This window comes from Somniosus microcephalus, chromosome 19 (genome assembly GCF_052327205.1).
Source record: "Somniosus microcephalus isolate GS21.2 chromosome 19, FLI_Smic_1.0, whole genome shotgun sequence".
Taxonomy (NCBI): Eukaryota; Metazoa; Chordata; class Chondrichthyes; order Squaliformes; family Somniosidae; genus Somniosus; species Somniosus microcephalus.
The window spans coordinates 21,157,324-21,177,548 of NC_141005.1; the positions used below are offsets into that span (position 1 = coordinate 21,157,324).

At 45.7% G+C, this 20,225-nt stretch overlaps 2 protein-coding genes across 12 annotated transcripts in view; one reads left to right on the plus strand and one right to left on the minus strand.

The window, feature by feature from the left end:
- The window catches only part of git2a (G protein-coupled receptor kinase interacting ArfGAP 2a), a 99,369-nt gene extending 82,517 nt beyond the window's left edge, over positions 1–16,852 (minus strand). For 4 of the 10 annotated variants that reach the window (XM_085961340.1, XM_085961338.1, XM_085961337.1 and 1 more), the window contains exon 1: positions 16,572–16,848. In XM_085961340.1, the coding sequence (XP_085817466.1) occupies positions 16,572–16,623 (52 nt within the window). In that variant the 5' untranslated portion in view covers positions 16,624–16,848. Of the gene's footprint in view, positions 1–16,571 lie in introns of all 10 variants that reach the window. The other 6 variants (XM_085961333.1, XM_085961334.1, XM_085961330.1 and 3 more) reach the window with 4 other exon arrangements.
- A 122-nt stretch (positions 16,853–16,974) lies between these two features.
- The window catches only part of ankrd13a (ankyrin repeat domain 13A), a 46,011-nt gene continuing 42,760 nt past the window's right edge, over positions 16,975–20,225 (plus strand). Inside the window, exon 1 of one of the 2 annotated variants that reach the window (XM_085961342.1) lies at positions 16,975–17,624. In XM_085961342.1, coding sequence (XP_085817468.1) covers positions 17,532–17,624 — 93 coding nt within the window. In that variant the 5' untranslated portion in view covers positions 16,975–17,531. The remainder of the gene's footprint in view (positions 17,625–20,225) is intronic. The other variant, XM_085961341.1, reaches the window with a different exon arrangement.

A 20,225-nucleotide genomic window follows, 5' to 3' on the forward strand; every position in this document is an offset into this window, starting at 1 on the left:
AGTGGCGCACGACCCCGACCCCCGCCGCCGACCCCCCGCGGACCCCCGCCAACCCCGACTCCCCCGATAACCCCCCCGCGGACCCCGACTCCCGCCGACCCCCCACCGCCGACCCCCCGCCGACCCTGACCCCCGACAAATTTCCCAGTCTTGTAAAATACCTTCCAAAATCCGAAATTTTCCGAAAACCGAAACACGGCTGGTCCCGAGGTTTTCAGATAAAGGATAGTCTACCTGTACCATGAATAGGTCCCACCTTTTTTTTGTCATACTAACCAGAGTAAGAAGTGGGTGGGGAGAAGGGTGCCTCAGATTTTACCACCAGCAGCAGTGATTGCTGCACGAGACACAGCCTGGATTTTACATTGGGTGCTCAATTTATGACAATGACCAAAACAATTGGAAAATTTGCAGTTGGAGGCTGCAGGTGAAGGTTTTGTTTTGCCCTTTTTCACAACAAACGTGCTCAGCTCCTTCACCTCTCCCTGCCCAATTTATTACAACTCGGAACTTGGTTACCAGAATTGGCACGGTCAGCCTTTTGCTGTGGACTGAGACAAGAGATAGTAAGACAATTTAAAAAAACACCCATTCCTACTCCAGACGTTTTTTGCCACTCCTATTAAAAATGTTGACATAAAAGCGTGAGCAAAAATTGTGACAACAGGAAGTGCTCGCATACACAAGATTTAAAATATATATATAATATATATATTTCAATTTGTGCTACAAACCAAAATCACTTGTTACGCAAAACACCAAGTGCTCGCTATATCCACTATTCTGTTTAATGTCGGGTTGGGTGGGGACAGGGGGAGAGGAAGTGCAAATAATTTAATTTACAAAGTTGCTCACTATAAACACTGCAGAGAAAAAGTTGATGAATGCAAAGAGAGTTAATGAAAATATTAAAACAGTTTTATTTTTATGTAAATTTGTCATTTTAAATTAATCCCTGGTTCCTCAATTTACCCGAGTTTTATGCTTCTGCTGCTAAGAGGACGGGGGGTGGGGGCCAGTTGGCCTGTTCCTGAATTTCTGCAAATACCCACTTTGTTTGATAGCTAAATGGTGTGGATTCCTGACCAGGCTTTTGCCTCCTCCAGTTTTCTACCCCTTCATGGAATTAAAAGCAAACTATTGACCTGGTTAGGAAATTGGCTGAGCAGCAGGAGACAGAGAGGGGATAATGGGCAGGTACTCTAACTGGCAGGACGTGACTAGTGGTGTCCCACAGGCATGTGTTGAGGCCTCAACTATTCACCGTGTTCATTAACGACTTAAATTATGGGATAGAAACCCACATATCCAAGTTTGCCATTGATACAAAGATAGGTGGCTTTGTAAGCAGTGTAGATGGAAGCCTAAAATTACAAAGAGATCTTAATAGATTAAGTGAATGGGCAAAACTGTGGTAAATGGATTTCAATGTGGGCAAGTGCAAGGTCATCCACTGTGGACCTAAAAAAAGGACAGAGCAGGGTACTTTCTAAATGGTGAAAAGCTAAAAACAGTGGAGGTCCAGAGAGACTTTGGGTTCAAGTACATAGATTATTAAAATGTCATGGACAGGTAAAGAAAATAATCAAAAAGGCTATTGGTATGCTGGCCTTTATATCTAGAGGACTAGAATATAAGGGGGTAGAAGTCATGCTGCAGTTATACAAAGCCCTGGTTAGACAACTCCTGGAGTACTGTGAGCAGTTTTGCTCCCTCCTGTCTGGGAGGCACTGCAGTATCAACCCTACACTAGGAACTGAGCAGACTGGCAATTGAACCAAATATTAGGCCTTTCATGGCACTCCAAGGTCCCGCATCACTTCACTGCCCCTCCATATCTCTCTAACATCCTCCAGCCCTACAAGCCTCCGAGATCTCTGCATTCTTCTGCATGGGCTCTTGTACATCCCTGATTTTAATTGCTCCATCATCGGTCGGTGCCTTCAGCTGCCTAGACCCCAAGCTCTGGAATTCAATCCCTAAACCTCTCTGCCTCTCTATCCTCTAAGTCGCTTCTTAAAACCTACCTACTTGTCCAACCTGTCCTAATCTCCTCTTATGTGGCTCGGAGTCAAATTCTGTTTGATAACGCTCCTGTGAAGTGCCTTGATACATTTTACTGTGGTAAAGGCACTATATAAATGCAAGTTGTTGTTGCCCAAGATTATTCTTAATACAAGTGTAAAAAAATTGACGATTTCTTGGTGTTGGCTTTTATTCTGAACGTCTGTCTGCAATGAGGAGTTGGTTAAACAAACAAAAATGGAACTACTGCATCCAGAGGAAACCGTTTCTTTATATTATATAATAAAAGCATTTACTATTAACTGAATTGAATAATTCAAGGTTTACAGTTGTCTTTTGGCTAAAGCTTATTTGAATAGAATTACATTTTAGGGGAGCTGAACTCTAGAATCCAGACATAGGTTTTTGTGGTGCATCTGTCAGCAGCTATCAGTTCCAGCAGGATGGTTCCTTATTTATACTGGCTAAATCCAACTGCACTTCTCCTGCCCAGGACAGAGCTCATCGTATGCATGTTTACACATGTGGAGCACATCTTTTATACTGCAGCCAAAAATTTAAATGATTAGAGAACATGGGAGGGGCTGCCTGCTCTTTCTAAACATTTAAAACTCAGGTGAGTATGAAAAGTGCTTGGTGAGGGCCAAGAAATTACTTGAGCATTTTGACACTGCACTTGAGTCAATCTTCATGTGATGTTAAACCCAAACAGCATGAGACTACCTGCTGCCGAGGGTGGGAACGACAGGTTACACCACTTCTCTGTAGTTGGAATATAACTTCAGCATTGCTGCAAGCTGGAAACCATTTCACAATACTATGGTTGCAGGATAAAAACACCCTTAAATATAAAATTATATCGTTTATGCCTTTGGAAAGCAGCAAACATCAAACAACAATCAAAAAGGAAACAGATTCATGAAAGAAGTGACATTTAGTTATTCATCTTAAAATAGAAAAAAAGTTCTACATTTGTCTAGTCACATCTACAACTATCCTCGGCCGCAAATTTTAACTGAAGAGGAATGGGAAAATAGAGGAAAACAATCACCAACCCAACTAAAATCTAATTGATGATGTCTGATCCGCCAACTAGGCCATTACTGCCTTTCTAAGCACTGACTAACCCTTTCATGTGTGTTCACAACAACAACTTGTTTTATCAGCTTCACCTCTTCAAACCCTCCAGACTGCAATCAGGTTTTCCAAATCATTTGCAATTGTAAGTGGTAGCAAGACTCTCCTAGGTGCTTGTATACCCCACTTGCCACTAGGAGACCTAAATTAAACACATTTTGTAATCAAGTGCACAATCACCCTAACTAGACGGAATCTGACTGCGGACACTATATAATTAAAACGCTTGCCTATCGTATGTTCGTCACAGCTCAAAAGTGACGCATTTGTAAGTGTCACTCAAGGAATGTGTGACAGGCGAATACCCGATTAAAATATCATTCAATAAAAACAAATCACAACTGAACAGGTAGTAAACTTACCATTGAACAAATATCAAGCAAGTGCAAAAATCAAAAAACAGCCATCAGTAAACAGCTACCAACAAAAATGCTAGCCAGAAGGGGAAACAAATGAAATTGTTCAAAATGTTTTTGTTTCAGTTGCAATATTGTTCTGTCAGGACCCAAAGCACATAGTAAATGAAGAAAACAAATCTTCTTCTTAGGCAGTCCCTCGGAACCGAGGATGACTTGCTTACACATTAAAAATGAGCTCTCAGGTGACTGATGAGTCCAATGCGGGACCTACAGTCTCTGTCACAGGTGGGGCAGACAGTGGTTGAAGGGGCGGGTGGGTGGGGTGCTTGGAATGACATGCGCTCCTTACGCTGCCTGCGCTTGGCTTCCGCTTGCTCCCGGCGAAGAGACTCGAGGTGTTCGGCGCCATCCCGGATGCTTCTCCTCCACTTTGTGAGGTCTTTGGCCAGGGATTCCCAGGTGTCGGTGGGGATGTTGCACTTTTCCAAGGAGGCTTTGAGGGTGCCCTTGAAGCGTTTCCTCTGCCCACCTGGGGCTCTCTTGCCATGCCAGAGCTCCGAGTAGAGCGCTTGTTTTGGGAGTCTCGCATCGGGTATGCGGACAATGTGACCCGTCCATCGGAGCTGATCGAGCGTGGTCAAAGCTTTGATGCTGGAGATGTTGGCCAGAGCGAGAACACTGACGTTGGTGCGCCTATCCTGCCAATGGATTTGCAGGATCTTGCGGAGGCAGCGTTGGTGGTACCTCTCCAGTGCTGTGAGGTGCCTGTTGTACATAGTCCATGTCTCTGAGGCATACAGCAGGGTGGGTATCACTGCTGCTCTGCAGACCATGAGCTTAGTGCCGGGTTTGAGGTCCTGGTCTTCAAACACTCTCTTCCACAGGTGACCGAAGGCTGCACTGGCACACTGAAGGCAGTGTTGGACTTCGTCGTCTGCCCTTGTTGACAGTAGGCTCCCAAGGTATGGAAAGTGGTCCACGTTGTCCAAGGCCCTGTCGTGGATTTTGATAATCGGGGGGCAGTACGGTGTAACATTGTCAGCATGCCCAATACGAGACTCCCAAAACAAGCGCTCTACTCGAGCTCCGGCATGGCGAGAGAGCCCCAGGTGGGCAGAGGAAATGCAGTCGTGTAACTTGCATTTATATAGCACCTGTCACATCGTCAGGGTGTCATAAAGCGTTTCACTACAAATTAATTACTTTTGAAATGTAGTCACAAGTGGCTTTTGTTGTTGCATACAGAGTAAAAGCATGAACTGAGGAAAAACAATGAACTAATTATATGTAGGAGTCTGTAATACAATCAGAGTGCAATCATACTATGTGCCCTACAGCGCCAACACTCCTGCACCCACCATTCTCACCCGCAGACTCCGGAAAACCTCTTCTCCCAGATAACCAACTCCACTCCATCTCTGCTTCAACTCAGGCTCCATGTTCCACGCCTTCCCTGCTGGAGTTCTCACTTTGCCCAACTGTGCTACTCCCTGGTCTTGTGCTGCATTCCCAACCTGACTGATCTGCTCCACTCTCATTACGTAACCCACTCTCCGATTATCTATTAAACTATTTTAAATCTCTCATGTTATTGTTAAGAATGCATTTATTTATTTCTTCCCTTTCTCTATTCATTCTACCCCATTCCTTAGCTCTAAGGCAAGCATATAGGCACTAGAGCCCGTCCCGTGTCTGTACCAAAGGAACTGTACAACTGGCTAGTAGCACTGGAGTGGAAATAACCTCACCAACAATTCTCCCTCTAATTTTCCTTCTATCAATCTGTAAACTGGCAGATTTAAGGTATGCAGATTAAAACGCTCAAATGCAGGCCATTTATCTCTGGAGATTCTGGCCTGTTTGCGCATGTGCACAAAGTGTAGGTCCATTTTGAAAAACCAGCCTCCAAGAGACCTTGATTTGGAGTGGAAGTACCAACTGAGGTAGACAGGGGAGAGTGGCACAAGCAAGCCACGGGCCTCCATTTCAGTGTCACCCTCCTGCGATCCCTATTTATATATAACATTTTCCTGTGTATTTTTTATATTCATTCACGGGATGTGGGCGTCGCTGGCAAGGCCAGCATTTATTGCCCATCCCTAGTTGCCCTTGAGAAGGTGATGGTGAGCCGCCTTCTTGAGCCGCCACAGTCCGTGTGGTGCAGGTACTCCCACAGTGCAGTTAGGAAGGAATTTCCAGGATTTTGACCCAACGACGATGAAGGATCGGTGATATATTCCCACATCAGGATGGTGTGTGATTTGGATGGGAACTTGGAGGTGGTGGTGTTCCTATGCACCTGCTATCTTGTCCTTCTAGGTGGTAGAAGTTGCGGGTTTGGGAGGTGCTGTTGAAGAAGCCTTGGCAAGTTGCTGCAGTGCATCTTGTAGAATGTACACACTGCAACCACGGTGCGCTGGTGGTGGAGGGAGTGAATATTTAAGTGTATGTTACCTTATGTCCCAGTTTTCTGATTAGTTCAACAACTTACATTTATATAAACACTAAGTCCCACAGAATGTCCCAACACATTTCACAACTGGAGGCTAGATCTGAGCAGGGGTTAGAGAGAAATTAGTACAAATGGCTAAAGAGTTAGGTTTCAAGGAGACGTTTAAAGCAGGGAAGGGGAACTTAGGGAGAGATTTGCAGAATGTGAGGGCAAGACAACTGAAGGTAGAGATAGTGGGGGTTGGTGGAGCACGCAGTACTCAGAGTTGGAAGAGCAGAGGGTGCAAGCAGAGGTATAGAAAGGTAGGAGGTTGATGCGGGTGGAAAATACAGTGGAAGGATTTCTAGACAAGGATTTTGAAGCTGATACGCTAAGGGATGGGGGAGCAAATGAAGGTCAATGGGAATAGGTTGCTGGGTGAGCAGGGCTTTATGCAGGATAAGAGAGGGGTGGAGCTCTGGGTGAGATGGAGTTTGAGGTCAAGTGCAGGTCTGCAGGCCAGTGAAGAGGGTATTAAGAAGTAGAATATGGACATGAAGACGACAAATGAGGATTTCACTAGCAGTGGGAGTGAAGTAGAGATGGAGATGGGCATATTTTCCTGATGTGGAAGTCAATGGTTTTGGTGATAGGACTGGATATGAGATTTGAAGAGCCGCTTAGGTTTAGGCAAGATACTGAGTTTACACACTGCTAGACTGAACTCAAGTGGACATCCAGGAAGGAGGATGAAATGGGGGGTGCTAAGATACTGAGTTTCTGGCAGGAGCTGAACAGTTGGCTTTGGTCTTACCAATGTTGAGCTGTAAAAGTTTCTGGCTCATCAACAACTTAATGTTGAACAGCACAGCAACAGTTGGGTGTCATCAGTATACATGTGAAGACTGGCCCCATTTTCAGCTATTTGCAAGTGTAAAACAACCACCCACATAATGGGGGGGGGGGGGGGGGGGGGGTGGCGGGAAGAAGCAAAATCTCCTCCTGCTTCTGTTAGGTTCAGTTTTTCTAATATGAAACAGGACACAGTTGTTTTTCCTATTATGTGACTCATTTAGTGTTTCTACTGCAAAGAACTATATAGTAGGAACAAAAGGTTCAATTCCCTTTCAACCATCATGACAGGTTCCTGCTTCAATCTGTAGTCAACCCAGCAGATATACAAAAAGTAATGGTTGGAACATACCCCCCTAACTTTTCAGCACCAGCACAGCCTCAGCTCTATCTAGACACACGCTTCCACCCTCAATCTTTGCTGACATTCTCCTTCTAGGCTGACACTTCAGTGCAGTACTAAAAGAGTGCCGCACTATTTTTTGGAGGTGCATTAAACCGAGGCACAATCTGCCTGTTCGGGTACCAATAAAGTGCCGCATTGTCGGTGGTGCTGTCTTTCAGATGAGATGTTAAACTGAGGCCCTGCCTGGCTGTTCCCCTAACCGCCACCACTGAAACCGATTAACTGGTAACTTTTGTTTCTGTATGTGGGAACTTGCTGTGTGGAAGTTGCATTTCCCTACAGAATAAGAGTGATTACACTTCAAAAGGAATTAGTTGCCTGTGAAATGCTTTAGGACATCAGGAGGATGTGAAAAGTATTACATAGATGCCAGTTCTTTCTTTTTATGGGCCTCCTCAGCCTGTGAGCAACGCTGCAAGATCTACTAGTGAATCAAAGAAATTAAATGCAAGAAAAATACCCAAAAGATGGATATTGAGATGCATCACATCTGCAGGTTGAGAAGCATTACATCTCCCACAATCTGCCATAGCCAAATTAGCAATCCTTCAAACTCTATGTGGCATTAAATGCAGTCTGCTTAAAGTCTCGCACTTCCCTACAAGTAGATTAGCATTCATCTAAATGATTTGTTAGTATGCCTCCAGTGATTTGGCATAAAGTCAAAAGCTGGTAACCCCAGTCCCATCGAGGACTGTGTTGATATTATTGTTGATAAACGTGCAGGACCACTGTTGATTCTGAAAAGCAATCCATTTGCAAAATGACCCACTTTCATCAGACTAATTTAGCCCTGAGCACAGATCGTAGTTGCATCAGTGAAAAAGAAATCATTTTTCCTACAGCTCAACTGGTTAAGAAAGTGAGTAGATGGAGAACACGGACCAGAAAGATCCAAGGTTCGGTCCCCTGGCTCTGCTCAGTTAGGTAATGTCAACCAGGGTGGCAGCAGTTGTGCGACAATTCAGTGTCCTCGTGTAGGGAGTGGAAAATCAGCCAGGGTTGCTGCTTTTCATAGCGATTCAATCACTTCTGGAAGTGGGTTTTGGGCAAGGACAGGATGTGGCTCAGCAGCAATCCCCACCTGGTTGTGTAGCCTACCAATCCTCACAGGCCACCTGAATGAGGTACGGGAATGCCACCGGTGTACACAGAACTGTGCCCCTGCCCGTGGGGGCGGGCCAGAGAACAAGGAAAGGGAAGTAAAGGAAACCAATTTTATTCACCCAAAAACATATCAATTTATTGGATGGATTTTTAAAAAAAGACTTGGAAGTCTCTCCAATTTATGGGTCAGTACTAATGAAGCAGATTTCCAGATCTCCAAGTCAGGGCCTGAAGTATGCCGTAAACAGTAGAAGTTGTGCAACGTCTTGAAGACTTGACATAAAACAATTTTCTATTTTGCAAGCTTACCATCTCCATCCTGCCAGGTAAGTCTCTATCTCCTGCCATGTTTACAGTCCAACTTTGTATTAGTACTAAAAGGGTTGGGGGGCTGTTAATTAAATAATAGCTTTTAGCCCAAGTCAGTAAAAATATTTAAGTCTATTTTTAAATAAACTCTTCCTTGTGGGAATCATAGATAAGTCAGCCAGGTACCTATATGAATGCATTTCTGCCTGCAGAGAATCTTGGTTACAAGACATCGCCACAAACAAGTAGCGCCTTAGAGACAATAGGCGCTGCAGCAAATACTCAAGTCATGATCCTAAAAAGATATCTTTAGTCACCTTTCTCAACTTCTCTAGACAAAACACACTGACAATGATCATGCTGACCAGACATTTTGCAAGAGGATTACATCATCCTCTGTAACTTCTGGGCCAAATGCCTCCTCCAACTGCCTGAGAAAAATCAACAAATGGCTTTTTGGCAGTACATATGAGCTCCGCAGAAGTTAAACTCTAATCGATGAAAGATTTTATCTAAAGCCTCATCAACAGCTGCAAGCTAGAACTTGCTTTGAGCCTATACCCTTTTTGAAGTGAATTTACTGATATAAACAGTTTATCTTTTTCAGTTCAAAGTACTGTAGAGTGTAAAAAGGACAGCAGATACATGTCACAATATACACAATGCTCAAAAACTGAGCGCCGTTTGTACATAGGGCTATGTATCATTTACACAGCCTATTGTGCCCATCAGGAAAACAAGACTGCTTTGCCATTATCTAAAATGTTAGCCTGCTCTCAAACATCAACTCCTTAGCTCTGGTGGGTAGAAAATACTTGTAAGCGCTGTTCAATGAGTAGGATTCTTTTTTCAGTGCTATGCTAACTGACAGGACAACCAGGTGCTATTTTCTCCCTAGACTTTTGTCGCTGCCACAACTAGCCACTAAGAGATTTGCAAGAGTGGCCTGGATGGCACCAGTGTTGTCACTGGATTTATTTGGCATAGTCGTAGCAATAAGAACATAAGAAATAGGAGCAGGAGCAGGTCATTCGGCCCCTCGAGCCTGCTCCGCCATTCAATAAGATCATGGCTAATCTTCTACCTCAACTCCACTTTCCTGCACTATCCCCATATCCCTTGATTCTCTTAATATCCAAAAATCTATCGATCTCTGTCTTGAATATACTCAATGACTGAGCCTCCACAGCCCTCTGGGGTAGAGAATTGCAAAGATTCACCACCCTCTGAGTGAAGAAATTTCTCCTCATCTCAGTCCTAAATGGCCGACCCCTTATTCTGAGACTGGGACCTCTGGTTCTAGACTCCCCAGCCAGGGGAAACATCCTCCCTGCATCTACCCTGTAAGAATTTTGTATGTTTCAATGAGATCATAGAAACATAGAAGAGAGGAGCAGGAGTAGGAGTAGGCCATGCTCTGCCATTAAATGAGATCATGGCTGATCATCCAAATTCAGTACCCTGTCCCTGCCTTCTCCCCATATCCCTTGATCCCTTTAGCCTTAAGGGCAGCACGGTGGCATAGTGGTTAGCACTGTTGCTTCACAGCGCCAGAGACCCGGGTTCGAATCCGGCCTCGGGTGACTGTCTGTGTGGAGTTTGCACATTCTCCCCGTGTTTGCGTGGGTTTCCTCCGGGTGCTCCGGTTTCCTCCCACAGTCCAAAGATGTGCAGGTTAGGTTGATTGGCTATGATAAAAAAAAATATTGACCCTTAGTGTTAGGGGGATTAAATACGTGGGGTTACGGGGATAGGGTGGGATATGTGTTGGTGTAGGGGTTACGGGGATCGGGTGGGATATGTGTCGGTGCAGGCTCGATGGGCCGAAATGGCCTCTATCTGCACTGTGGGGATTCTGTGATTCTGTGAAATATATCTAACTCCTTCTTGAATATATTTAATGAATTGGCCTCCACTGCCTTCTGTGGTAGAGAATTCCACAGGTTCACCACTCTCTGGGTGAAGTAATTCCTCCTCATCTGTGTTCTAAATGGCTTACCCCTTATCCTTAGACTGTGACCCCTGGTTCTGGACTCCCCGACCATCGGGAACATCCTTCCTGCATCTAGTCCTGCCAGGATTTTATAAGTTTCAATGAGATCCCCTCTCATTCTTCCAAACTCCAGCGAGTATCAACCCAATCTCTCCTCATACGTTATTCCTATCAGCCTGGTGAATCTTCGCTGCACTCCCTCCATGGCAAGAACATCCTTCCTCAGATAAGGCGACCAAAACTGCACACAATACTCAAGATGTGGTCACCTCACATTCTTCTAAACTCCAGAGAATATAGGCCTGGTCTACTCAGTCTGTCCTCATAGGACAATCCCCCCATCCCAGGAATCAGTCTGGTGAGCCTTTGTTGCACTCCCTCTATGGCAAGTATATCCTTTTGTGGGTAAGGAGACCAAAACTGTACACAGTACTCCTGGTGTGATCTCACCAGGGCCCTATTTAAATGCAGTAAGACATCTTTACTCTTATACTCAAATCCTTTTGTAATAAAGGCCAAAATACCATTTGCTTTCCCAATTGCTTGCTGTACCTGCATGTTAACTTTCAGTGATTCATGTACAAGGACACCCAGGTCCCACTGAACACCAACATTTCCCAATCTCTCACCATTTAAAAAGCTCTGCCTTTCTAATTTTCCTACCAAGTGGATAACTTTACATTTCTCCACATTATATTACATTTGCCATGTTCTTGTCCATTTACTTAGCCTGTCTATATCCCCTTGAAGCCTCTTTGCATCCTCCTCACAACTTACATTCCCATCCAGCTTTGTATCATCAGCAAACTTGGATATATTACATTGGTCCCCTCATCCAAATCATTGGTGTTGATTGTGAATAGCTGAGGCCCAAGCACTGATCCTTGCGGTACCCCACTAGTTACAGCCTGCCAACCCGAAAATGACCCGTTTATTCCTACTCTCTCTTTTCTGTCCGTTGACCAATCCTCAATCCATGCTAGAATATTACCCCCAAATCCCATGAGCCCTAATTTTGTTTAATAACCTCTTGTGTGGCACCTTATCGAATGCCTTCTGAAAATCCAAATACACCACATCCACTGGATCCCCCTGATCTATTCTGCTAGTTACAACCTCAAAAAACTCCAACAGATTTGTCAAACACGATTTCCCTTTCTTAAATAGAAAACATAGAAGATAGGAGCAGGAGTCGGCCATTCGGCCCCTCAAGCCTGCTCCGCCATTCAATGAGATCATGGCTGATCATCCAAATTCAGTACCCTGTCCCTGCCTTCTCCCCATATCCCTTGATCCCTTTAGCCTTAAGAAATATATCCAACTCCTTCTTGAATATATTTAATGAATTGGCCTCCACTGCCTTCTGTGATAGAGAATTCCACAGGTTCACCACTCTCTGGGTGAAGAAATTCCTCATCTCAGTCCTAAATGGCTTACCCCTTATCCTTAGACTGTGACCCCTGCTTCTGGACTCCCCAGCCATCGGGGACATCCTTCCTGCATCCAGTCTGTCCAGTCCTGTTAGAATTTTATAAGTTTCAATGAGATCCCCTCTCATTCTTCTAAACTCCAGCGAGTACACGCCCAATCGACCCAATCTCTCCTCATACGTCATTCCTGCCATCCCAGGTATCAGTCTGGTGAATCTTCGCTGCACTCCCTCCATGGCAAGAACATCCTTCCTCAGATAAGGCGACCAAAACTGCACACAATACTCAAGGTGTGGTCTCACCAAGGCCCTGTACAACTGCAGCAAGACATCCTTGTTCTTGTACTCGAACCCTCTCACTACGAAGGCCAACATACCATTTGCCTTCTTAACCGCCTGCTGCACCTGCATGCTTACCTTCAGCGTTACCTCCATGTTGACTCTGCCCAATCCTATTATTATTTTCCAAGTGCCCTGTTACCACGTCCTTAATAATAGATTCTAGCATTTTCCTTACTACTTTTGTCAGGCTATCTGGTCTGTAGTTCCCCGTTTTCTCTCTCCCTCCTTTCTTAAATAGTGGGTTACATTTGCTACCTTCCAATCCGTGGGAACTGTTCCAGAATCTATGTAATTTTGGAAAATGACAACCAATGCATCCACCATCTCTATAGCCAACTCTTTCAAAACCCTAGGATGTAAGCCATCAGGTCCAGGGAATTTATCGGCTTTCAGTCCCATTAATTTCTCCAGTACTACTTTTTTACTAATATCTTTCAGTTCCTCATTTTCGCTAGACCCTTGGTTCTCCACTATTTCCAGGAAGTTTTTTGCATTTTCTTCCGTGAAGACAGACACAAAGTATTTGTTTAATTTCTCTGCCATTTCCTTATTCCCCATTATAATTTCTCCTGTCTCAGCCTGTAAGCGACCCATTTTTACATACCTATAGAAGCTTTTACAATCTGTTTTTATGTCTCTCACTAGTTTACTCTCATTCTATTTTCCCTTTCTTCATCTCGTTTGCTGAATTCTAAAATCCTCCCAATCCTCAGGCTTACAAATCTTTTTTGGCAACATTATAAGCCTCTTCCTTTGATCTAATACTAATCTTTAACTTCTCTTGTTATCCACGGTTGGACCACTTTTCCTGTGGGGTTTTTGTGCCTTAAAGGAATATATATTTGTTGTAAATTATGTATTCATTCTTTAAATGCTAGCCATTGCTCATCCACTGCCATACCTTTTAATGTAGTTTCCCAATCTACTTTAGCCAACTCACCCCTCCTACCTACGTAGTTTGATTTGTTTAGATTTACGACCCTAGTTTCGGATTTAACGAGGTCACTTTCAAACTCAATGTAAAATTCTATCATATTATGGTCACTCTTCCTTAAAGGCCCCTTTACTACAAGGTTATTAATTAACCCTTTCTCGTTGCACAATACTAGATCTAAAATAGCCTGTTCCCTAGTTGGTTCCTCAACATACTGATCTAGAAAACTATCTTGCATACATTCCATGAATTCGTCCTCCACACTATTACTGCAAATTTGGTTTGCCCAGTCTATATGTAGATTAAAGGCCCCCATGATTACTGTATTATCCTTGTTACATGTGCCTCTAATTTCCTGATTTATACTCTGCCCTACATTACAACTACTGTTTGAGGGCCTATAAACAACACCCACCAATGTTTTCTACCCCTTGCTGTTTCTTAGCAACACCCAAACTGATTCTACTTCTTGATTTTCACAGCTAAAATCCTTTCTCTCTACTGTCTTTATGGAGGTTGTAGTGAGGGATAGGGGGTAGGCTAAGGGAAAGAAATGCACTTAAATCAATACTTTCTAATATAGCGCAACAACGCTTTTTGTGCGATACTCTTAATTCAGGACCTCAAATTACTTCCACCACTAGAGGCAGACCCGTTACTAACACCCTAATGTTGTGGAGCTCAAAAGTGCTCTCTCCATACCTGAGCAACATGTTGAAGGACATAGTTGATAACTATTGCTTAAGTTCTTCCACAATTCAAGAGGATATGGTACAAAAAGTTCATGTGGTCAAAACTGCTGGTTGAAACCCGAGTGAAACACTGGAGTAACACTCAAGACTTTCCTTCCCTCGAGGCACAACTTGGCTTCTGCCTTCTCACAGCTGCAATTAATAACTTACTATGTGGTTGAACGATTGGAGCAAACTCACATTCAAGCAAGGAAGATCCAACGTGCTGCGTAGCGAGTAGGATTATTTTTGAACTTGTAAATAGTTTTTGATTTGTAAAGAGTTAGTTTTTGATTTGTAAACAGTTAATTTTTTTAATCAGAGGAGAGTTAAAGAAAAATATAAAGTATAAATATAGACAATGAGCCACTTAATAGGTTGGAAAGAAACAACACAGTAACAAAGGATTATATGCAGGAAGACACTCGAAAAGACAATGACTAACAGTAGATGTTGGGATGAACACACTGATTTTTGCATGGTACGTTTTCAATTGGAACTTTTGGTGAGTGGAATTTGAAGCCCTGTTATATAACAGTCACTTTAAAGAACAGAAATACTGCAAAAATTCAAGACATATATACTAGTCAGCGTGCAAGCCATCTTTGAAGTATTGCCCTTTGTTCAGTGTGCAAATACTTCTGCCTTATAATTGGGATTCACATCATGCTGATGGAAAACCTAACTTGAATCTCCAGCAATTTTCTTTAGCAAACAAAAAGACAACCGAGTACGTGTCTTCCTAATAGTTTCACATACTGCAAAAGCAAATAAAAATATTCAGCATGCCATCTCAATCCGTACAATGTTTGCTGGTAGTTAACCCCGAGAAGACAAATTCATCCAACCTTTAATCGAGGAAGTAGATTGTACTCTAGTTCTTGTCCTCTCCCAACAGCAGTACTGCAAACTGAATGTTGTAAACCTTTCAGGCTCCACAAGAGCAGTTTTGTTGTATTCCTCTCCCAATCACAGACAGCTAATCCACATTCACCAGCACCAGCAGTCTTAAAATAACTTAATTGTTTCGATATCAAATAGCAACACCACACCACCGAAGAGAGCCGCATTCAATTATTACTAAACAATTCAAAATACACAGCAACGAAACCATGGTGCACTAAAAAGTCAGACAGATTACAAACTCACAAATGTAAAACTGGTGTAGTCACACAAAGAAACAGTTTCTATTTATTAAGCAAAATAAAAGGAACTTCATACAAGACACAACCCACACTGTGATAAAGGATCGCACTCAAAATCTTAACCCATCTTTCTGCTTCAGATGCTGGCTAATCTGTTATGCGTTTCTGGCATTTTTATTTCATATTTTCAGCACTTGTAACATTTCATGAGATTTGGCAGGGCTGGTATTATAGCAGAGGCAAACATTTAAAAATGCACCAACACAAATTTCATACATGCAACTTCTAAAATTTATACAACTGCCTCATTACTTAATACTCTCCGTCACTGTAAGCTATTGGCCGACAAGCTGTTGAAAAATATAAGTCTGCACTTTGTGATTTACTCCACTGAATAATCTGTGATTTTTAAAGACTTAACAGCAAAAATTAGTTTTTAATTATGATGTTATCACCTTCATAAAAAAATTGACAAATTTCCATTGGTTTGAGAGGGAGAATGGTAGTATATCATTCTCGTCATAATGTAATTCACAAGTGATGCAATTTACATCGTTATATTTGTAATTAATGTAAAAGTCTGTTACTCTTTGCACAAAGGCAGCATCTATTTAAGCAGTTATTTTACATGGGATCCCTGTAAATATTGATGCATTTGTAGGAACCCCTAAACTTCCAAAAGATAGCATCAGCTACATAAAAGGAAACAGTGACATCCTGACAGAAAATGCATTTTTATTAATCTACAGCAACGAGTGGCATACCAGCAAGTCAATACACATGGGAGTATCAAGTACAGAATGCTCAAGACACTGCTCACAGCAAACAGTATACACACCCACAGGCAGACAGAAATATGTTGTCTTTCCAGACACCCTATGATCCACTCGTGTACCCCATAGTTCACAGAACCCCACTTTGACAACCCATGCATATAATATAAAAATAGTGAATAGTTATTAGCTGAAGCCTATGATTTATGCACAGTGAATAGATACCACAAGTTCGAGGAAGTGGGTGCTACGAATGATTACAACACATTTTGTACTGGTAAATTTTTGGCAATATGGTCCCAAACAAAAAAAAGAGGGGGGTGGGGGTGTAAGAATACAAAACGGCGCTGGATATTTCCTGGCTGTGGCTCTGCTGCAGCTTTTATGCATGTTTAAGCTCCCTCACTTCCTCTCTTTATGTGCTCCATTAACAAGAGGACTGGAGCTTGCTTTGCATTTCCTCTCTCAGATTTCCCCCCCCGAAGCCTCAACCAGACAGCACAATACTCTGCAGGTTTTATTTTTTTTTGTTTAAGGGGCCCCTGGCTTCCTCTACTGCCCAGTCCTTTCCCACCCACAGCCCCAGCCAACGACTTACCGGGGACGCTGCAGTCAGCGCAGATGTCGTTGCTCCTCAACCTTTTCGACATGGACAGAGACCGTTGATTAATGATAATTATTTTATTGGAACTTTTTAAACTTATATATAGAGATAGATAGATACAAAACGCTAAATTTAATAATAAAAAAGCGCGTTTTCAGTTTTGATTTTGATTTTTTAACGGCGAGCTGCCTTCAGCACCAAGTTTACATTCGGGCTGCAGTTCCTATCAGACTGGCCTCCGGCCGAGGCGCTTGGAAACGCCGCTTGGGGCATGCTGGGAAGTTGGAGGACCAGCCTGGCGCCACCCAGCGCTGCGCATGCGCGCGCCGGCTGACCCAACCCAAGCACAGTTATTTCGGCGAGAGTGAGTTGGTTGGAGAGAAGGGGGTGTGTGTGACCGAAATTATTAAATGTTTCTTCCTGGCGGAAAATTGTTGAGAGAGCATTCTTTTTTCTTGGAAAAAAAAATACGACGTGCCCCCACCCCCCCTCGGGTCGAAGAAACCGCGCAAGGCCCCCGTCATTTTCTCCGCCGGTTATCAGCAGTGTTTACCCGCTATCAACACATACGGCTTCAACATGGAGCCGACCACAATATAAGGGAGGAAGAGGAGGGGTGGGGAATAGCCTCGACATAATTCATATTTAAGCACAATTAATCAAAGCATCAGGGTCGTTCAGGGAGCAATCAACCTTACATTTTAATACTTGGACGGTTTGTAAGGACACGGATTGGCAAAGTTACTAAAAGAGCTGTCAGGGGTGTCCTCATTGCCCCCTCTCGAGTTGGGCGGGTTGCATTTCCTTGTTGTGGGTTCCTTCCTGTAAACTTTCTGCCGTGAAAGTTTTTAGAAGTTTTATTTTTTTCGCTTTCCCCACCCCTCTTGCTGTGTTTTTGTTTCGGAGGAAGGGGAAAGAGCGGGGCCGTGTGCATGGTGAAGCTGAAGAACTAGGATGTGTTCATTGGAAGACATCAGGAGCAAATATAAACTTCACCTGGTCGTCTGGCACAATCAGTACAGAGAAGTTGAGAGAGAACTGAAGCAGGTCGGTCAGTTATACAAGAGAGTACGGGTTTGTTCAATGTACGGTCACAAATGGAAAATGGTTTTAACTTCGCAGTGGCTTTTAGAAGATCCCAGCTGGGTTTGTGTTTTGGATAAGATTGTTATTTGGAGGCTGTAACTGTCCTGAAGATCGTATTTTCTGAGCTGAAAATATCCAAGTCTTTACAATTTCCTCAACAAACGGGATTCCCCATTTCCATTCAATCGAGTTGTTGAAGTGGGGTTTGTTTAAAATGTTGAGAGGTCTAGGTGCAGTTAATTTAAAAGGCTATCTGACTGGAAATGTGAGATTGACACATATTCTAGTCTTGCTTGATTTTCATGATCGTGAAGATGGTGCATTGTCTGAGGAACGAGCAGATTCTCATTTCCTGCTTCGTTACCTTGTCACTATGTAAATGTTTATCTACTAGCTGTTTTATTTATGTTTTATTATTATATGCATCAGAGTGAGGTGGGAAGAGGAGACAATTACACAAGTCATGAGCTCCCCTCCACTATGAGGAATGGCACATATTTCCAATTAGTCCTACAATTTTAGAATATAAGGTTTGTTTTATTATTGAAGCAGAGGGCAGACTCTTCCAATATCATTTGTGCCTTTGATAAATTGTGTATGTAACTGCTACAAAAGGTACTTCGATGTATATTGCCCCTATTTCATCAACATCGGAAGTCTATTATCTTCATAAGGTCTGAATCATGCTAACAGACATGTTAGTTTTATCTTTGCCTAAATTAGAAAAAAGTGTTAGTGAAGATATATAGTTCCTTTTTTTCAAAAAAAGTCTAACACTTTTGGAATGTAAAATATAACGTCTATGATTCAATCTGTGTTTGCATGATTATTTTGTTCCCCACCCAATTTTCTCCCTTGCTGATTTTTTTAGTTTTTTTTGAGGTGATGGACCGTTTCAATAATTGGAGGGATGGGAAATCCATCCAAGTTTGTGGTGAAGGATATTCATAAGACAACTGATCCAGAATACATTTTTTTTTGTCTCGCTATTTTCCCCCATCTTTGCCAGAAGGCACTGACTGCATATCCCCCTAGTATAGTTATAGAATCATGCAGCACAGAAGGAGGCCATTCTGCCCATCGTGCCCGTGCTAGTTCTCTGAAAGAGCTACCAATGTTCCACACCCCTGCACTTCCACCCCCCCCAGCCCTGCACTTCCACCCCCCCCAGCCCTGCACTTCCCCCCCCCAGCCCTGCACTTCCCCCCCCCCCCAGCCCTGCACTTCCCCCCCCCCCCCCCCAGCCCTGCACTTCCCCCCCCCCCCCAGCCCTGCACTTCCCCCCCCCCCCAGCCCTGCACTTCCCCCCCCCCCAGCCCTGCACTTCCCCCCCCCCCCCCAGCCCTGCACTTCCCCCCCCCCCCCCCAGCCCTGCACTTCCCCCCCCCCCCCCCCCCCCAGCCCTGCACTTCCCCCCCCCCCCCCCAGCCCTGCACTTCCCCCCCCCCCCCCCCGCCCTGCACTTCCCCCCCCCCCCCCCAGCCCTGCACTTCCCCCCCCCCCCCCCAGCCCTGCACTCCCCCCCCCCCCCCCAGCCCTGCACTCCCCCCCCCCCCCCAGCCCTGCACTTCCCCCCCCCCCAGCCCTGCACTTCCCCCCCCCCCCCAGCCCTGCACTTCCCCCCCCCCCCCAGCCCTGCACTTCCCCCCCCCCCCCCCAGCCCTGCACTTCCCCCCCCCCCCCAGCCCTGCACTTCCCCCCCCCCCCCAGCCCTGCACTTCCCCCCCCCCCAGCCCTGCACTTCCCCCCCCCAGCCCTGCACTTCCCCCCCCCCCCCCCAGCCCTGCACTTCCCCCCCCCCCCCCAGCCCTGCACTTCCCCCCCCCCCCAGCCCTGCACTTCCCCCCCCCCCCCAGCCCTGCACTTCCCCCCCCCCCCAGCCCTGCACTTTCCCCCCCCCCCCCCCAGCCCTGCACTTCCCCCCCCCCCCAGCCCTGCACTTCCCCCCCCCCCCAGCCCTGCACTTCCCCCCCCCCCAGCCCTGCACTTCCCCCCCCCCCCCAGCCCTGCACTTCCCCCCCCCCCCCCAGCCCTGCACTTCCCCCCCCCCCCCAGCCCTGCACTCCCCCCCCCCCCCCCCCCAGCCCTGCACTCCCCCCCCCCCAGCCCTGCACTCCCCCCCCCCCCCCCCCCAGCCCTGCACTCCCCCCCCCCCCCCCAGCCCTGCACTCCCCCCCCCCCCCCCCCAGCCCTGCACTCCCCCCCCCCCCCCCCAGCCCTGCACTTCCCCCCCCCCCCCCAGCCCTGCACTCCCCCCCCCCCCAGCCCTGCACTCCCCCCCCCCCAGCCCTGCACTCCCCCCCCCAGCCCTGCACTCCCCCCCCCCCCCCCAGCCCTGCACTTCCCCCCCCCCCCCCAGCCCTGCACTTCCCCCCCCCCCCAGCCCTGCACTTCCCCCCCCCCCAGCCCTGCACTTCCCCCCCCCCAGCCCTGCACTTCCCCCCCCCCCAGCCCTGCACTTCCCCCCCCCCCAGCCCTGCACTTCCCCCCCCCCAGCCCTGCACTTCCCCCCCCCCCCCCCCAGCCCTGCACTTCCCCCCCCCCCCAGCCTGCACTTCCCCC